General features: G+C 34.3%; 1 protein-coding gene across 2 annotated transcripts in view; it reads right to left on the reverse strand.

Annotated features, from left to right (window-relative positions):
- Positions 1 to 15,191, reverse strand: part of SGCZ (sarcoglycan zeta) — a 929,136-nt gene that overhangs the window by 115,628 nt on the left and 798,317 nt on the right. For both annotated transcript variants that reach the window (XM_084758266.1, XM_084758267.1), the window contains exon 3: positions 6,182 to 6,283. In XM_084758266.1, coding sequence (XP_084614392.1) covers positions 6,182 to 6,283 — 102 coding nt within the window. The remainder of the gene's footprint in view (positions 1 to 6,181; positions 6,284 to 15,191) is intronic.

Genomic DNA, 15,191 nt, shown 5'->3' on the forward strand with positions numbered 1-15,191 from the left:
TTTTCTGATAGTCAAAGATATTGTACTAATATTAGACCACATGCCTTGAAGACACATGTGGAATATTATCAGGTATCTTTTTTCTTAGTCAGCCAAATTGTATAACCCTGTTTGGTTTTCCTAGCTGAAGAAAACTGAGTATTTAATTTTTACAAACTGTTTAATATTGCTCTATGTTGTTCAAATTCAATAATTTGCAAAATGGCATTGAATTCTTGGCATGTTCAGGGTAGAATATAAACTATGCATTGTAAATCCATATTTGTGGACTACTTAGAAAGACTTGATTTCAACAAAATGAATAAGATATAATGGTGTTGTGGGTGTAAACATGTTTTTGTTTTGATCCCAAGTGTGGGAGGCGAAACAGACTTGTGTGAGAGTGTGCAGTACTTGTTGCTTGTCCACTGGAAACAGACTTGTGAGAGGACGTGTGGTGTTTGTCTACTAGAAGAGGACCTGCCTCTTTCAGGGGGCATGGTCTTTGTCAAGTGATGAGCATCCTACTACAGATGGTGATGACAGGAATATCTATCTATGTGTGTATATATATATGTATATATATATACATAAATATATATAAGAATATATATATAAGAAAACACACACACACACACACACACACACACACACACACACACATATCCCCAAACCAGAGACTTTCATCTTTAGTTTTGGTATTGCTGCCCATCACTCTTCTTTGTTCCAGGTTCTGGCTGCTGCTGTTGCAGTCACCTTTGCTGAATTGATGGTGTGAGATTTCAGGAGTCTCTCTGACAACGAAGAGTGGAATTTCTCCTAGGAACTGAATCTAAAAATGTCTACTTCTCCTGTTCTCATTAACCTCTTTCCTCTCCTATCTAGGATAGGTGGGTTGGAAGGGAAGCATAAGCATTAAAGAACCCCAGATAAAGTAAGTTTTAAAAAGTCCAAAGCCTACAGAAAGGTGTTTTGAAAATAGAACAAGATACAAGATACTTCAAGATATTTGATAGTCAGGAGAAGTGTGTGTGTGTGTGTGTGTGTGTGTGTGTGTGTGTGTTCCTTGGAAAATTAAGCAAATCCATGTGTCAGATGACACAATGTATGAATATAGATAAATTTACTTTCTATCCAGAAAGAATCTTGCTTGTTTTTTCTTTTTCTTTTTTAATCTATTCAGATTACATCTTGATTGTTATCCCCTCACTTATATCTTCCCATTCCTGTCCCCTCCCTTTTTCATCCTATTCCACTCCCCTAGACCTGTGACAGAAGGGGACCTCTTCATCCACCATATGATCACAGCCTATCAGGTTTCATCCTGTTAGCCTGTTTCCCTTCCTCTGAGTGTCACCAGACCTCTCCATCAAGGAGAAGTGGTCTAATAGGGGGCACCAAAGTTCATGTCAGAGTCAGTTCCCACTCTCCACATGACTGTGCTGAATGAGCTGTCCTTTGGCTAGATGTGAATATGGGGTCTAGTTTTACTGCATACATTGTCTTTGGTTGCCACAGCAGTTTGTGCAGGCACCTCCTGGTCCAGATCCAACAGATTTGATGGTACTCTTGTATGGTTATTGGACCCCCTGAATCCTTCTATCTCCCCATTCTTCCATACCGCTATCACCTGGAGTCCGGATAGCAAGTCCTAACATTTGTTCTGATCCCCAGCTAAGCGAAGACTCTCAGGGGACATCCATGTTGGCCTCGTCTCCAATTATAAGTGAGTATACACCACGTGTCTCTTTCTGGGTCTTGGTTAACTCACTGAATATGATCATTTCTACTTCCATCTATTTGCCTACTAATTTCAAGATTTCTTTGTTTTTAATAGCCAAGTAGTATTCCATTGTGTAAATGTACCACTGTTTCTTTATGCATTCCTCAATTGAGGGACATCTACATTATTTCCAGATTCTGCCTATTACAAATAAGGCTGCTATGAACATAGTTGAGCAAATGTCCTTGTTGTGTGGTGGAGCATCTTTTGGGTATATTTCAAGGAGTGGAATTGCTGGGTCTTGGGGGGTAGCACTATTCCCATTTTCTGAGAAAGTGCCAGAATAATTTACAAAGTGGTTGTACAAGTTTGCACTCCCACCAGCAATGGAGGAGTGTTCCCCTGTCTCCATATCCTCACCAGCATGTGCTGTCACTTGAGTTTTGATCTTAGCCATCTGATGGGTGTAAAATGTAATCTCAGAGCCATTTTGATTTGCATTTCTTTGATGACTAAGGATATTGAACCTTTTTAAAAGTGTTTCTCAGTCATTCAATATTCCTCTGTTGAGAATTCTCTGTGTAGCTCAGAGTTCCATTTCTTAATTGGGTTATTTGGTTTGGTGGTGTTTAATTTCTGGAGTTCATTATATATTTTTCATATTAGCCCTTTTTCAGATGTAGGGTTCCCAGTCTGTAGGCTGTTGCTTTGTTCTTTTGACAGTGTCATCTGCCTTACAGATGTTCATGTTTATGAGGTCCCATTTATTAATTGTTGACCTTAGTGCCTGGGCTGTTGATCTTCTGTTCAGGATGTTGTCTCCTGTGCCAATGAGTTCCAGGCTCTTCCTCACTTTTTCTTCTAACGGATTTAGTGTCTCTGGTTTTATGTTGAGGTCTTTAATCCACTTGGGCTTGAGTTTTGTGCATGGTGATAAGTATGGATCTACTTGCACTTTTCTAAATGTAGACAACCAGGTAGACCAGCGCCATTGCATAGATTTGGCTTCTTTGTCAAAACTCAAGTGCCCATAGTTGTATGGACTTATTTCTGGGTCTCCATTGGATTCCCTTGAGCAATGAGCCTATTGCAATGCCAGTACCATGCTGTTTTAAATACTGTTGCTCTGTGGCACAGTTTTAGATCAGGGATGAAAATTTCTCCAGAGGATCTTTTATTATACTGGATTGTTTTAGATATTTTTGGGTTTTTTCATATGAAGTTGAGAATTGATCTTTCAAGGTCTTTAAAGAATGGAATCTGTATTTTGATAGGGATTGCATTGAATCTGTAAATTGCTTTTGGTTAGATGGCCATTTTTACTATGTTAAATCTCCTGATCTACAAACAAGGGAGATCTTTCATTTTCTGATATCATCATCGATTTCCTTCTTCAGAGACTTGAAAATTTTCATACAATTCTATTACTTGCTTGGTTAGAGTTACACCTAGATACTTCATATTATTTGCGACTATCGTGAAGGTGTAATTTCCCTTATTTATTTCTCAGTATGATTGTTATTTGTATACAGGAAGGCTACTGACTTTGTAAAGTTGATTTTTTATCCAGCCACTTTGCTGAAGGGGATTAACAACTGTAGGAGTTCTCTGGTGGAAATTTGGGAGTCACTTATGTACACTATCATATCATCTGAGAACAGGGATAATTTGACTTTCTCCTTTCTGATGTGGATCCCCTGGAAGTCCTTTTTTTTTTTTTTTTTTTTTTTTTAATCGCTCTAGCTAGAACTTCAAGTGCTTGAAGTTCTAGAATCTTTCTTTTATGTATAAGATTAAATTCATAAATAACTCTATAACAAAGCTAGTCTGAGACTCATCATGGAACCCAGTTTGGCTTCACATACATGGAAATAATCTTGCATCAGCCTTTTAAGTGCTAGGATTACAGATATGAGCCACAATGTCCTGGTACCAGAAAGTGAATTTAAATACTATATATTGGCTAGATATAATGAAGTAGCAGGCTAAATTGACAGGAAAAACATATGAAAAAAATAATATGATGTAAGATTTCTCAGCTAATTATGAATTTTGAGGTGGCTTTTGAATTTAAAAGATTTCTTACCTGAATACTATAGGATTTTTGAAATTTTGTATGAATTTAAATACATGAAAATATATGATAAGATTGGTCTGATAAGTAGGCTTAGAAGGTAAAGTATTTGCTGTTACACTGGATAATTTCTGTTCAACTCCCTCTGCCCCATGTAGTAAAAGGAGAAAACTGACTCTTAAAACACATCCTTGGACCTCAAAGCCATAAGAGTTCAGTGATGTGCACACATGCGCGCGCACGCACACACACACACACACATACACACACACTAAATAATAATTGTGACAAAATTAAGAAAACATATGGTAACATACATACAAGCATATATACATACATATACATACACATATATATCAAATTGTATATTAAACTTATATTTCTAATATCATTAGTGATTTGTATGTCTCTTCTGAACCTAAGAGATTTAGATAGCTTTCTGCCATTATCAATTGGAAAGTTAAAGCTGAGGGAATTTGTATGCCTGGGTCATCAAACAGTGTTACAGCCAGAAAAAAAGGTATACGTACTCAAGGGCAAGTGAATTGTAACATTGGTACAGATGTCCTTTTTGGATACTGAGGTTGCCATCTCCCATGTTACACTTCTCTTGTGAATTACCAGCAGGCAAAACATAAAGAAACACAGATGACCAGCAGCAAAAAAAAAAAAAAAAAAAAAAAAAAAGAAAAAGAAAAAAAAAGAAAAAAGCATATGAGTGGGGTGGAGAGTGGGGTTGAGGTGGTGGGGAGTGGGGTGGATTGTAGCTCTTCATCAGTGTTGAAGACTTCTTAGACACTTGCTTTTGAAGTTGAGATTAGCTATTCTAGTTAGAAAGATTAATGTCCAACTGCCACCACCTGACATAGTTAGGCTAAAAAATTGATATATTCTCTATTATTTGGTCCAGAGGTAAAATCAATTTTATCAATGTTTTCAGAGAATTTTTTTTTTATAATCTAAAAGGTGCCTACCTCAGAAGATACATTTTTAGCACTCTCACTGACAGAGGTCTTCACTATCTTTAGGTTTTATTTCAAAATAGACAATACATAAAAGCCTGGGTAACTGTAGAGGCAAACCACTTTTGCTGCCTCTGGACTTACCGATATGATGCCTTCAGATAACAACAACAACAAACAACAACAACAACAAACAACAACTCTCTGTGCTCCACTTTTACCGAGTTTAACTGTTTCTCTGCTTGCTATATGCAAGTTTCTTTAATTCCACTAAACTATTCAACAGTGACCAGCACAGGAGAAATTTGAGGAATGACTGAATAATGAAATACCCTGATGTATATAAGTAATTTTGGTCCAGTTTTCATAAAATTAAAAATAATTTAAAATATTTTAAAAATTAGTTTTTAAAGTTTGATCATACAAGGTCAGGTATAATACATGTATCCATTGTATTATATCTTATTGAAATCTGAGAAGTAATGTTAAACTAAATTTATGCTATTTAATGTGTACTCAATAAAGTATAGTTGATATTCTGTATAGTTAATATATTTTAGAAATTTGTTGATACAAATATCCTAACTAAAATCTTAAAAATAAATCCTTTTCTGTTCTACTTTGATATCAGTGGAAAATAATTATCCACTAATTATACTGTAAAATTTTATTTTGCTGTATAAATCTCCTAATACATTATCTTGGTAACATTGAAACATTATTTTAATCTAAAATAAACTTTATAGGAGACAAGTTCATTTCTGTAACTTTTAAATACTAATCTTTTCATTCTATGCTAATATGTTTACTTCCATGGATACATATCAAAAACATTCTGACAGACTCGAGATATACCGGTGCCATAGATTAGCTATTACCTTCTAAGTCAAAATGAGCAATCACTGAGCTATAGTCTTTTTTCTTTGCATATGCTGCTAAGTGATTCAATATGTGTAGCATAAATCCATTTATACAACGGATAAATATTCTGGCATTAGTTAAAATAATATATTTAATTTCTTCATTCAAACTTTTTGTTGTGTGTTGGAAACACATTTTACTTTTAGTGGGAAAAATGTATGATACACTGACTTGAAATAATTAATCCACATGTGCTTCCTGAGAAAATAACCTAAAACTTATAAACACCTCTTTTGCTAATGCTACAGCTTTTAATTTTGATGAATAGAAGAGGAACACAACTCATAGAAAGAAAGCAGCCTAGAGCTTTAGTTGAAACATTCTTTCATTTGCTAATTTGAAGCTAATCTTTTTTATTGTTCTTTAGTTGATTTTTTAAAGCTTTTTTTTTCAAATTAAGTGTTTAGCTTAAATACATTAAATACAAAAGGAAAGAGGTAAGGCGATTTGATGCTCCCATGTTGGATGATAACATAAACTACCTAAGTTATCTTAGAGTAAGCCGAAAGCTGTATCACATACCTTTCGAGAATGAATTTCTTTCACATACAATGGAAGTAGAAACTCAGATATACCTTCAAGTCGGATTCCCTTCTTGGTGACTCTCAGATTCCCCATACCATCCTACAAGCAACGAAATATAGTTCACTTTTAGATTAATTAGAGAATGTGTATCTGGCCATAATTTACTTAGTGGTAAATTGAGAAAACACTAAGCTCAAATCCATGATGAATTAAGGAACAAAATGAGAGACTGAACCTACTTAAAAGATTAAAGAGTTTTGCATGCAATAGAGGGCACTGGCTTGTGAGAGAAGGGAGGACGGTAATAGAGGAACTGATGGGCCCTCTGAATTTTATAGGAATGTGTTATTTACATATAAACAAATACTTCCTTCATAATTCAAGTCTTTATTAAATGTGGCACTTGCTACATGACTATTCATAAAAGTGCACAGAGGTCTAATGATGTTACAAGTATAAAGCTTATCCAGCATTTCTGTTTTTATAATAATTTTGACCACTAATTAGTAATTGGTATTAGAAAACTTGGTTCATTTGAAGAAAACAATAATAAAACTCGTGTTCTATCATCTCTGAGGAAGAGTAATACAATTAAAAATAATGTTGATGAGACAGAATTAAATCAAGGTTATATTGGAAACATAAAAAAAAATGGATCCCATCTATAGTAACAAAATGAGAAGCTGGCAATACAAAACCCTTAAAAATTGGTTTAAATAGGAAGTTGCTGTGGAGGGAAAGAAAATGGTCGTTTTAGTGACATTTGATTCTAGCTCATGTACGGGTTTTCTAATTGGGGATATTTGGAAAGGAAACAGGAGAGGATTCATGTTGTCAGTGACAGGGGAAAAAAAAAACACCCACCATGATTGCTGAGCTAGGTAAGCTGCTCCTAAGTAAAGTTGTGAACGAAGAAATGTGAAAGGTATTTAAACAGCCCACTGACTTGAGATGATGTGTGTTGTTTCAAGACAGTATATCTGGCAGAATTCTTGTGCAGGGCTAAAAGCTGTTAATAACACAGGACTGCTGCTGATAAGTATGAATTGTGTGATGGGAGAAAAATTTGTGGGCTTGGTGACTAATTTCATCTGATGACACACACGAAAGGTTTTATTTACTACTTATTCCAGGCTTCAAAATTGTGAGCAAAAGTTGTTATTTTATAGAGGGGAATAGTGACATTGTAGGTAAATGTCAGGGGTAGCTTTGCAGCACTTTGTAATTCAACTGATACATCAGCAGGAAACGAGATGGAAAGAGACACCCGATTAAGGCATATTTAAATCGATCATGAGGATAACTAGAGGGTTCCATGTGTAAACATGTATTTAAAAGAAAAGAGAAATTTTTGGATAAGGATTTGTTCTGCAGGTGGAAAATGTTGTTATATAATCCAGAGAAATATTTATTTTGCCTTTGTAAGTGTATCTTTCCTGTGTGTATAAGCATGTTGGCACATGTGTGTAGGCATTGTATACCTGTGTACTTATGAATGTGAGGGCTAAGATTTGGCATTTTTTTTTTTTTTGGTCTTCCTCTACAAGCCTGTTTTATTTATCGAGTGACACTGGAATTCACATAATTTGACTAGATTAGAATTTGCCTCAGGCTCCTCTGTTTCTGCATGAGAGTCACTCACTAACGCATAACTAACATATGCATATTCTGGGGATCCAGAGGCTCTTCCGAGAGGGGATCTTCTGAGGCACAAGTTTCATGTAGTGCACCATCTACTTCCCCTGTCCCAGAGAAGTTTTAATCATTATAAAAGGAGAATCAAGGGAACATGGTGTCCTGGACACCTACCTTCTACAAGTAGAAAGGAAGCCAGTGAGATACTATAGCATGGCGATATTAGCAATAAGATGTAACCCATGAGAAACACAGAGCAAGAGAGAATATACTAGAGACACTGGAGAGGTAAAGGGGAAGATATATTCGGAGGAGGAGAAGAAGGGAATTTTTATGACGTGACTGTGAAGCGGTAAACTTCAGTGTTCCCATGGGAGGAGAAACAGTTTCCCAATGAGTTACACTGAAAATTGCTAGGAAGAAATTAATTCACTAAGGTAAGTGAAGAATGAAGGTGGCACACACATGCCTTGCATGGGAAACAGCTAAAAAAAAATACCCCGTATGACAGTTTAATTATCAGGGAAAAATGACTGTGATGATAAACAAGTATATTTGTCATATATTCCTATTTAACTGAGACAATTGATATTTTACATCTTAAAAAGGTAGTCATAAGAAGGTATCTTTCTAAAGTAATGAAAAGATAATGCTTCTGGAGGAAGTCTATTTCCCCTTTAATAAAACAACGAAGGAGGTTTTTGGTTTGTTTGAGTGTTTGTTTTATTTTTCTCATTGAAGATAAAGAAAAGAAACTTCAAGGAAGAGCTTTAAGGTGAGAAGAAAAGCAAGTGGGGATTTAAATATATTAATAGCATTATATAGTAATATTCTGAACAAGTTAAACCTGAGGATTGTAAAGAAAAGTTTATCATCAGAAAGGGTTATTGAAGGTGAGGGGATTATTTTCCTAGACATAGTGATGCTTAAGAAGACACTGAAACTGTTTGCAGAGTGAGGAAGACAGGAAGAATCCTCTGGAATCCAGGGGAGTAAGATAGCTAGAATAACTAACATGATATGTTGCTTGAAAAAATATTTTAAATCAGGGATTTTCTTGGCTAAATCTCACAGTCTGTATCTATATATATTCTCAAATGTCTGCTGAAAAAGAAGTGTTCTGAAATGCTCTCACCATTTCTGTGGAAATATCAAATGTCCTTGTGACAACTTCTAAGGGCAGAAGAAGTGAATTTTATCACAAATGTAATTTCTATTTGATGTTAGCCTTAAATTTTCTTTTTAAAAAATAATCATAATTTTAATATAATGATGAAAATAAGAATACTGGACATGTAATGTTAAACAGTATGACACTATTTATAATATGTGTGCATTTAACTGTGGAAAGTTTTCAATCTTAACTTTATTATGTTTTTTTTCTATTTGCCATACAATTATTATCTTAGATACTTTAATAGTTATAACACTTAAATTACTGCAAATGGAATTCCCTGTGAGACTGAGGAAAGACAAATTCTTATAGTACTTTTTTTGTGATTCTCGGTGGCTGTACCAAGTTTTATTTATCCCACTTTGTACCTCTCCTGTCTGATATTAAAGTTGAATACTTTTCAGTTTCCATATTAAATACAAGGTATTATCAAATTAAATCTATAATATATCTATGTTCAGTATATAATTGATTACCTGATTCTCATTTTCTTTTAAGTCTAATGATATTTATGAGATGCTATGACAATATATTTGCTCTTCTACCTACCAAAAGAAAGCATTTTTCTATTTACTGTCAGTTTTCTACTTGATTATCATCTTGATCCTTTCAAAACCTAACAAGAAGTATTGCACATATTTTCTCTTAAAGATATCAATGCCAAATATCAGAGTAAAACAGAAGCCAACATATTGTATTCTAAGCCCCTCTCTTGGTTCTGTAACCTTCATGTAAACTCAACCAATCTTTGTGTTTTAAATTTTCTTTCTTTATAATACATGTTTATTCTTCCCACTTTTAAATTGGTATATATTCATTATATAATGATTAATTTCATAAAGATATTTTTGTTCACAAAATATCATGTAGTGTAGTCATATTTATTTAATGTCATTTGCTAGTCTGTTTTTATTTTGCCAAGATATTTCTTCTACTTCCATGCCATGTATATATGTATATTTTTCTCTCTTTCATATATATATGTATATATATATGAGAGAAAATATCTTTTTGATTTAATATGACTAGCCACAATTCTACGCATTTTCATTCAAAAGACTCCATTATTCTTTAGGACAGAATAAAACATATCACGTGTGTATGTGTCATAGTTTGTACAAAGCCTGCTGCTAACCTAGATACCTAGAATAATGCAATAACTTGGCTATTATACATACTCCTTCAAACAACCATGATTATACAGATAACTATGTGTCAAGCGAATTAGAATACATTTGTAATAGTCCCAGGGATACTAAAACTAGGTCATGTGGGAGATCTATTCTGAGAAATGCTGATTTCTATGGTACCTGGACTAATTTTTATTCCTATTAACAGGGTATAATAGTTTTTCTTTTCTCTTTGCCATTATGCATAAGCAGCATTGGTTATAGTTTTTCTTTTGTTCACTTAATTTTATATTTTGAAGATTATATAATCACATAATTTCTGTTTTTATTCTTCTCAACAATTGCATATACCATATATTTCAAATTCATCATCCTCTTCTCTTTAATTGTTGTTTTATAGACTATATATTTATATGATACATATGTATAAATAAGTTGTTTGATATTTGATGATTGCCATTTTGACAAGAAAATCCTAGTTTAATTTATAGATAGTTACGTATATCAAAAGCATTTCAGATAATTATTGGTTATCTATACTTACTTTATTTAATTGAAAGTTTTATCATAAAATATATTTTATAATTCTTATCATAAAATATACTTGGATTGTGGTTACCAATCCTTAATTTCCTTTTACAGCCTCTGTACACACACACATACACAAAAGCACACAAAGACATGCAAACCAACCTCAAAAAATCTAAACCTATATAAATACCAAATTGCAAACCATAACATAAAAGCACATGACCAGTAAAATAAAAATGCCCACACAAAGCAATATGGGTTTTTTAAAATGCTCAAATACTGTTGTGCATTTTGAGTGTGGTTTATGTATCCAGTGAGTCTTTGTGGGAGAAAACAAAATTTCCCTTTGGAAGCAGCTGGCAGTTTGAAATAGTTTCTTGATTAGGCATGTGTGTGTGTGCCTTCTTCTCCCTTCAGCACTGGGACCTCATCTGGCATAGACGTGTGCAGGATGCCTGCATACAGCCACAATCTTGGTGAATTTATATGTGCATCAGTACTGTTGTATCTGAAAAGGTTTGTTTTCTTGGTGTCCTCCATCCGCACTGGCTCTTACTATCTACCGGCCTCCTCCATCTCACAGATCCCTAAACCTGGATGTTATGGTCAGTTTTATTCATGTCTTCTCACCTTGTATGTATTTTTTTAAACAGTTAAGTTTATAAGACAAAAGCTAGAAAAGTTACTGAATATTTAAATGTTCTGTAAACTATAGACCTTTTCTTGATAATATCTAAAAATAATTATAGATGTTAATTAAAATCACCATTAGAAAATTTTATCCTATTGGCTTCAAATACTAAGTAATCTTTTCATTTTTATTTATTTCATTTTACTTTTTGTTGTATTGTATATGTGTTGATAGTTTTTCTAGATAGATGTAGTATGTATTGCATTACATTTTTGCCTAGTGCCCACAGGGATAAGAAGGCATTCAATCCTCTGAAAACAATGGCATGAATGTCTGTGAGTTGAGCCCAGATCGTCTCAAAGGCATTCAGAGTTCTTAATCATGGAGCCATTTCTACGCTCCCGATAATCTTTAGCACAATATTTATATGTTTATTTTTAAAGGTCTTAATTCCTTGTTTTTATTTTTTAAATAATAGAATATGTCCTGTAAAGAAATACTATTTGGGGAATTTATTATGAGAGACTGCCTGAAAATGGATCATACATGTGATTATCAAAGAGAGAATATTTTGTGGAGCACTATTTATACTTAACATGAGCATTAAAATTTTGTAAAGATTTTATAATAATTTGCCTTGCCCCCAGCAACTTTAAACCCTTTGACCACTCTGGATTATATGTTACTTAAAGTCTAAGTATAGTTAAAAGGTTACATATTGTTAATAGTGAGAAAGTAATGTAGCATGACCCATTTGTTGGTAGGGTGCTTCAAACAATTAAAAAAATATAATATTTATTGTTAATCCTTTCTAAAAGACTTGAGAGGAAAGAAGGTACAATAAAGTGAATCATATCTTTTAGGCATTGTTTCCTGTTAGAGCAAACATAGTCATTCAAAAGCCCAGCATTATACATTTTGTAATCAGACAGGGAAGTAATTATATGTTTTACTGTTTTGATACAGTAATGATATCAGTCATTACAAACTTGAAAAAGAAAAAACTTGAAAAAGGTAAATAGAATAATGTCAGACCTTTATTTTATGCTTATTTGTGAAATATGAGACTATAATGTTCAGTAAACTGAAAACATTCATGGAAAAGGAAGGTATCAAGTTATTAAATGAAAATAAAATTTTCATGTGAACGTTTTACTATACATTCATTAATGCACAATATATTGATAAAATACATCCAATTTCTAGCTCCTCATTAGAGAGGAGCTGTCCTTTCAGAAGGCTAAGGATTAGCTTTTCTCACCTATTCTGGTTGATGTTATTTATACTTTATAATGAGTTGTTTTGCTGCAAGCCCAGTAGAAAAAAAACCAAACAAACAGAAGTTGACAGCTGTTTCACAGGGGTGTTTTTATTATGCTGTTTGCTGTAAGCATGCATTTTCTTCAGTTTAATTGGCTTACTTATTTTTACATATAATTAAGAAATAAACACTTGTTGTAGTAATTGATACGTATAGAAAGTTGACCTCTAGTTCTCTTGAATTCAAACGTTGTTAAAGAGCATTATTATTATAATGCCCTGTATCATCTAAATTAACTTGTTTTCCTTTTCTAATAGTTGCTCATATTACACAAGTGATTTCAAATTATAAAAGACTATATATAATATATTTGTGTGTTGAAGTACGGCAATATGTACTGTAGTTAGTTCACAATACTTATTATGCTGGCATACCTTCAGGTACATGAATTATTTTTCTTAGCTTACAAACACTTGAAAGTGTAGAAATATCAATTGGACATAGCTTCTGTAATAGGGATGTGGGGTTGAATCCACAGCCCCACTCAGCGTTAGGACTGATCAGGCCAAAACTTGTGCAGCCCCAATGAATGCTGCCACAATCTCTCTGCGTTCATATTTGCCTTGGTCCTACTATGTTTAGAAATCCTTGTTTCCTTGGTGTCCTCCAGGCCCTCTGGATTTAAAATATATATATATATTTTTGCCTCCTCTTCTGCAGAGTTCCCTCTACCTTGAGGAGAGGAAATTAATGACTTTCCCAAAATGAAAAATTTGCTTTGCCCAATGTTGTCTCACTGAGTGTACAAACTATTCTTAAGGCCAGGCTTCACGTCCGGCAGTACATAGAGGAGACAAAATAAATTTAATGAAATCTCAAATTCTTTGTTAGGGATTCCTCCCCGCCCCGCCCACATAGGTTCCTTGAGCATCTATTATAGTTCCCAGGTTTTGTGTAAAAATAACTTTTATTCTCCAGATGTAACTGTCATTTTGGAAGCTTACTGCTAAATAAGCACAACCTTTCTAGCTCTTTTTTATTTGTTAAATTTGGCTGGCTGGTTCAACTCATCTGTTCTGGCTCAAACACCTCTCCAAGCTGACTGATTCAATCTGACTTCTCTCGGCTCCTCACTGAATTGCTCTCCTTGGCCTCAAACTAACTCTGGCAACCTGCATAATCTGACTTCTTATTCTCCAGGTTCAACTGCATGAACTCAGGAAAGAACTCAGGCCCACTGCACTGCACTGACTGCATTGACTCTCAATTGTCTCCCAGCTAACATTCTGCACTACGCTTAGGTAGACTCTCTTTCCAGTCTGTTCTCCTGAGAGCTGGGTATCTTATTCCTAACTCATTCTGCCAAATCATTCTCTGACTCATCACCTTGTCTGCCCCTCAACTAGATGAGTACTTTCAAACATGGCTGCTTCCTTCTACAAATTAACCTTAACTCTGTTGTTTGGCATTAAAGATGTGTACTAAGGACTTGTATGTTTCCTGCCAGAAAGGATTTATCCAGCCAAAAGGCTTAAAGGTGTTTGGCCTGTCTGCATTCTAGTGAGATCACACAGACCTTGAAAGTCTTTGGTATGATCAGAGCCCATTGCTGGATTAAAATTCCTCTACAGTTTTGTGTTTGTAGTATTTCTGTGTGTCTCTCTGCTTCTTTCTTTTTCTTTCTTCCTTTCTTTCTTTCTTTCTTTCTTTCTTTCTTTCTTTCTTTCTCCCTCTCTCTCTTCCTTCCTTCTTTTCTTTCATTTATTCTTTCTTTTTTTGACACAGGATTTCCTTTTTATTTTATTAATTTATTCATATTATGTCTAAATTGTTACTCCATCCCTTGTATCCTCCCATTCTTGCCTTCCTCCCACTTTCACCCTATTCCCAGCCCCTATGTCTGTAACTGTGGGGGACCTCCTCCCCCATCATATGGTCACAGCCTATTAAGTCTCATCTTGTTAGCCTACTTCTCTATGTAACCTTGGCTGTCACACAACTCGCTCTGTAGACCAGATTGGCCATCTCAGACTCACAGAGATCCACCTGCCTCTGCTTCCCAGTGCTAGGATTAAAGGTGTGCGCCACCACTGCCTGGCTCTGTGTGTGTTTGCTGAGAAGAAAAATCCACTATTTTTCTTGTTTGCTTGTATTTGTTTATTTTTATCTTATACTGGTGTGTTTGTTTTCATTTCATATAATGGGAAACATAGTTAAAAAATGAAAGTATGGTAGTGGGACCAGTCAGATGGGTTCACAGTTATGTAAGGGTATAAAATGATACTTTCAACACATTTATTAGATACAAATAAAGAGCCAGGAAAAGTAGTCAAAACTGGGCATATACATGGCATAATTATAAAATTAAATTATTATATAGGAAATACTACATTATGAAAGTTTGTGTAAAATAATTCTTAGCTTGTCATAGCAGGAATAGTTAGAATAAATAATATACCTTTGCAAATGTGATCAACAATAGGAAATCTCTAGAAGACTCTTTTAGGAAACTATTTGTGTGACATTCTAATATGTATGATATAATACAATTTGTAACCCACATGAAAGTTATGCTTTGGATTAAGGTTGCATCCTAGAAATGACCAGTAGGAGTGACAGAGACAAATCATGAAAGAATAAATTAG

This window comes from Acomys minous, assembly GCF_964271855.1.
Source record: "Acomys minous genome assembly, chromosome: 15".
Taxonomy (NCBI): Eukaryota; Metazoa; Chordata; class Mammalia; order Rodentia; family Muridae; genus Acomys; species Acomys minous.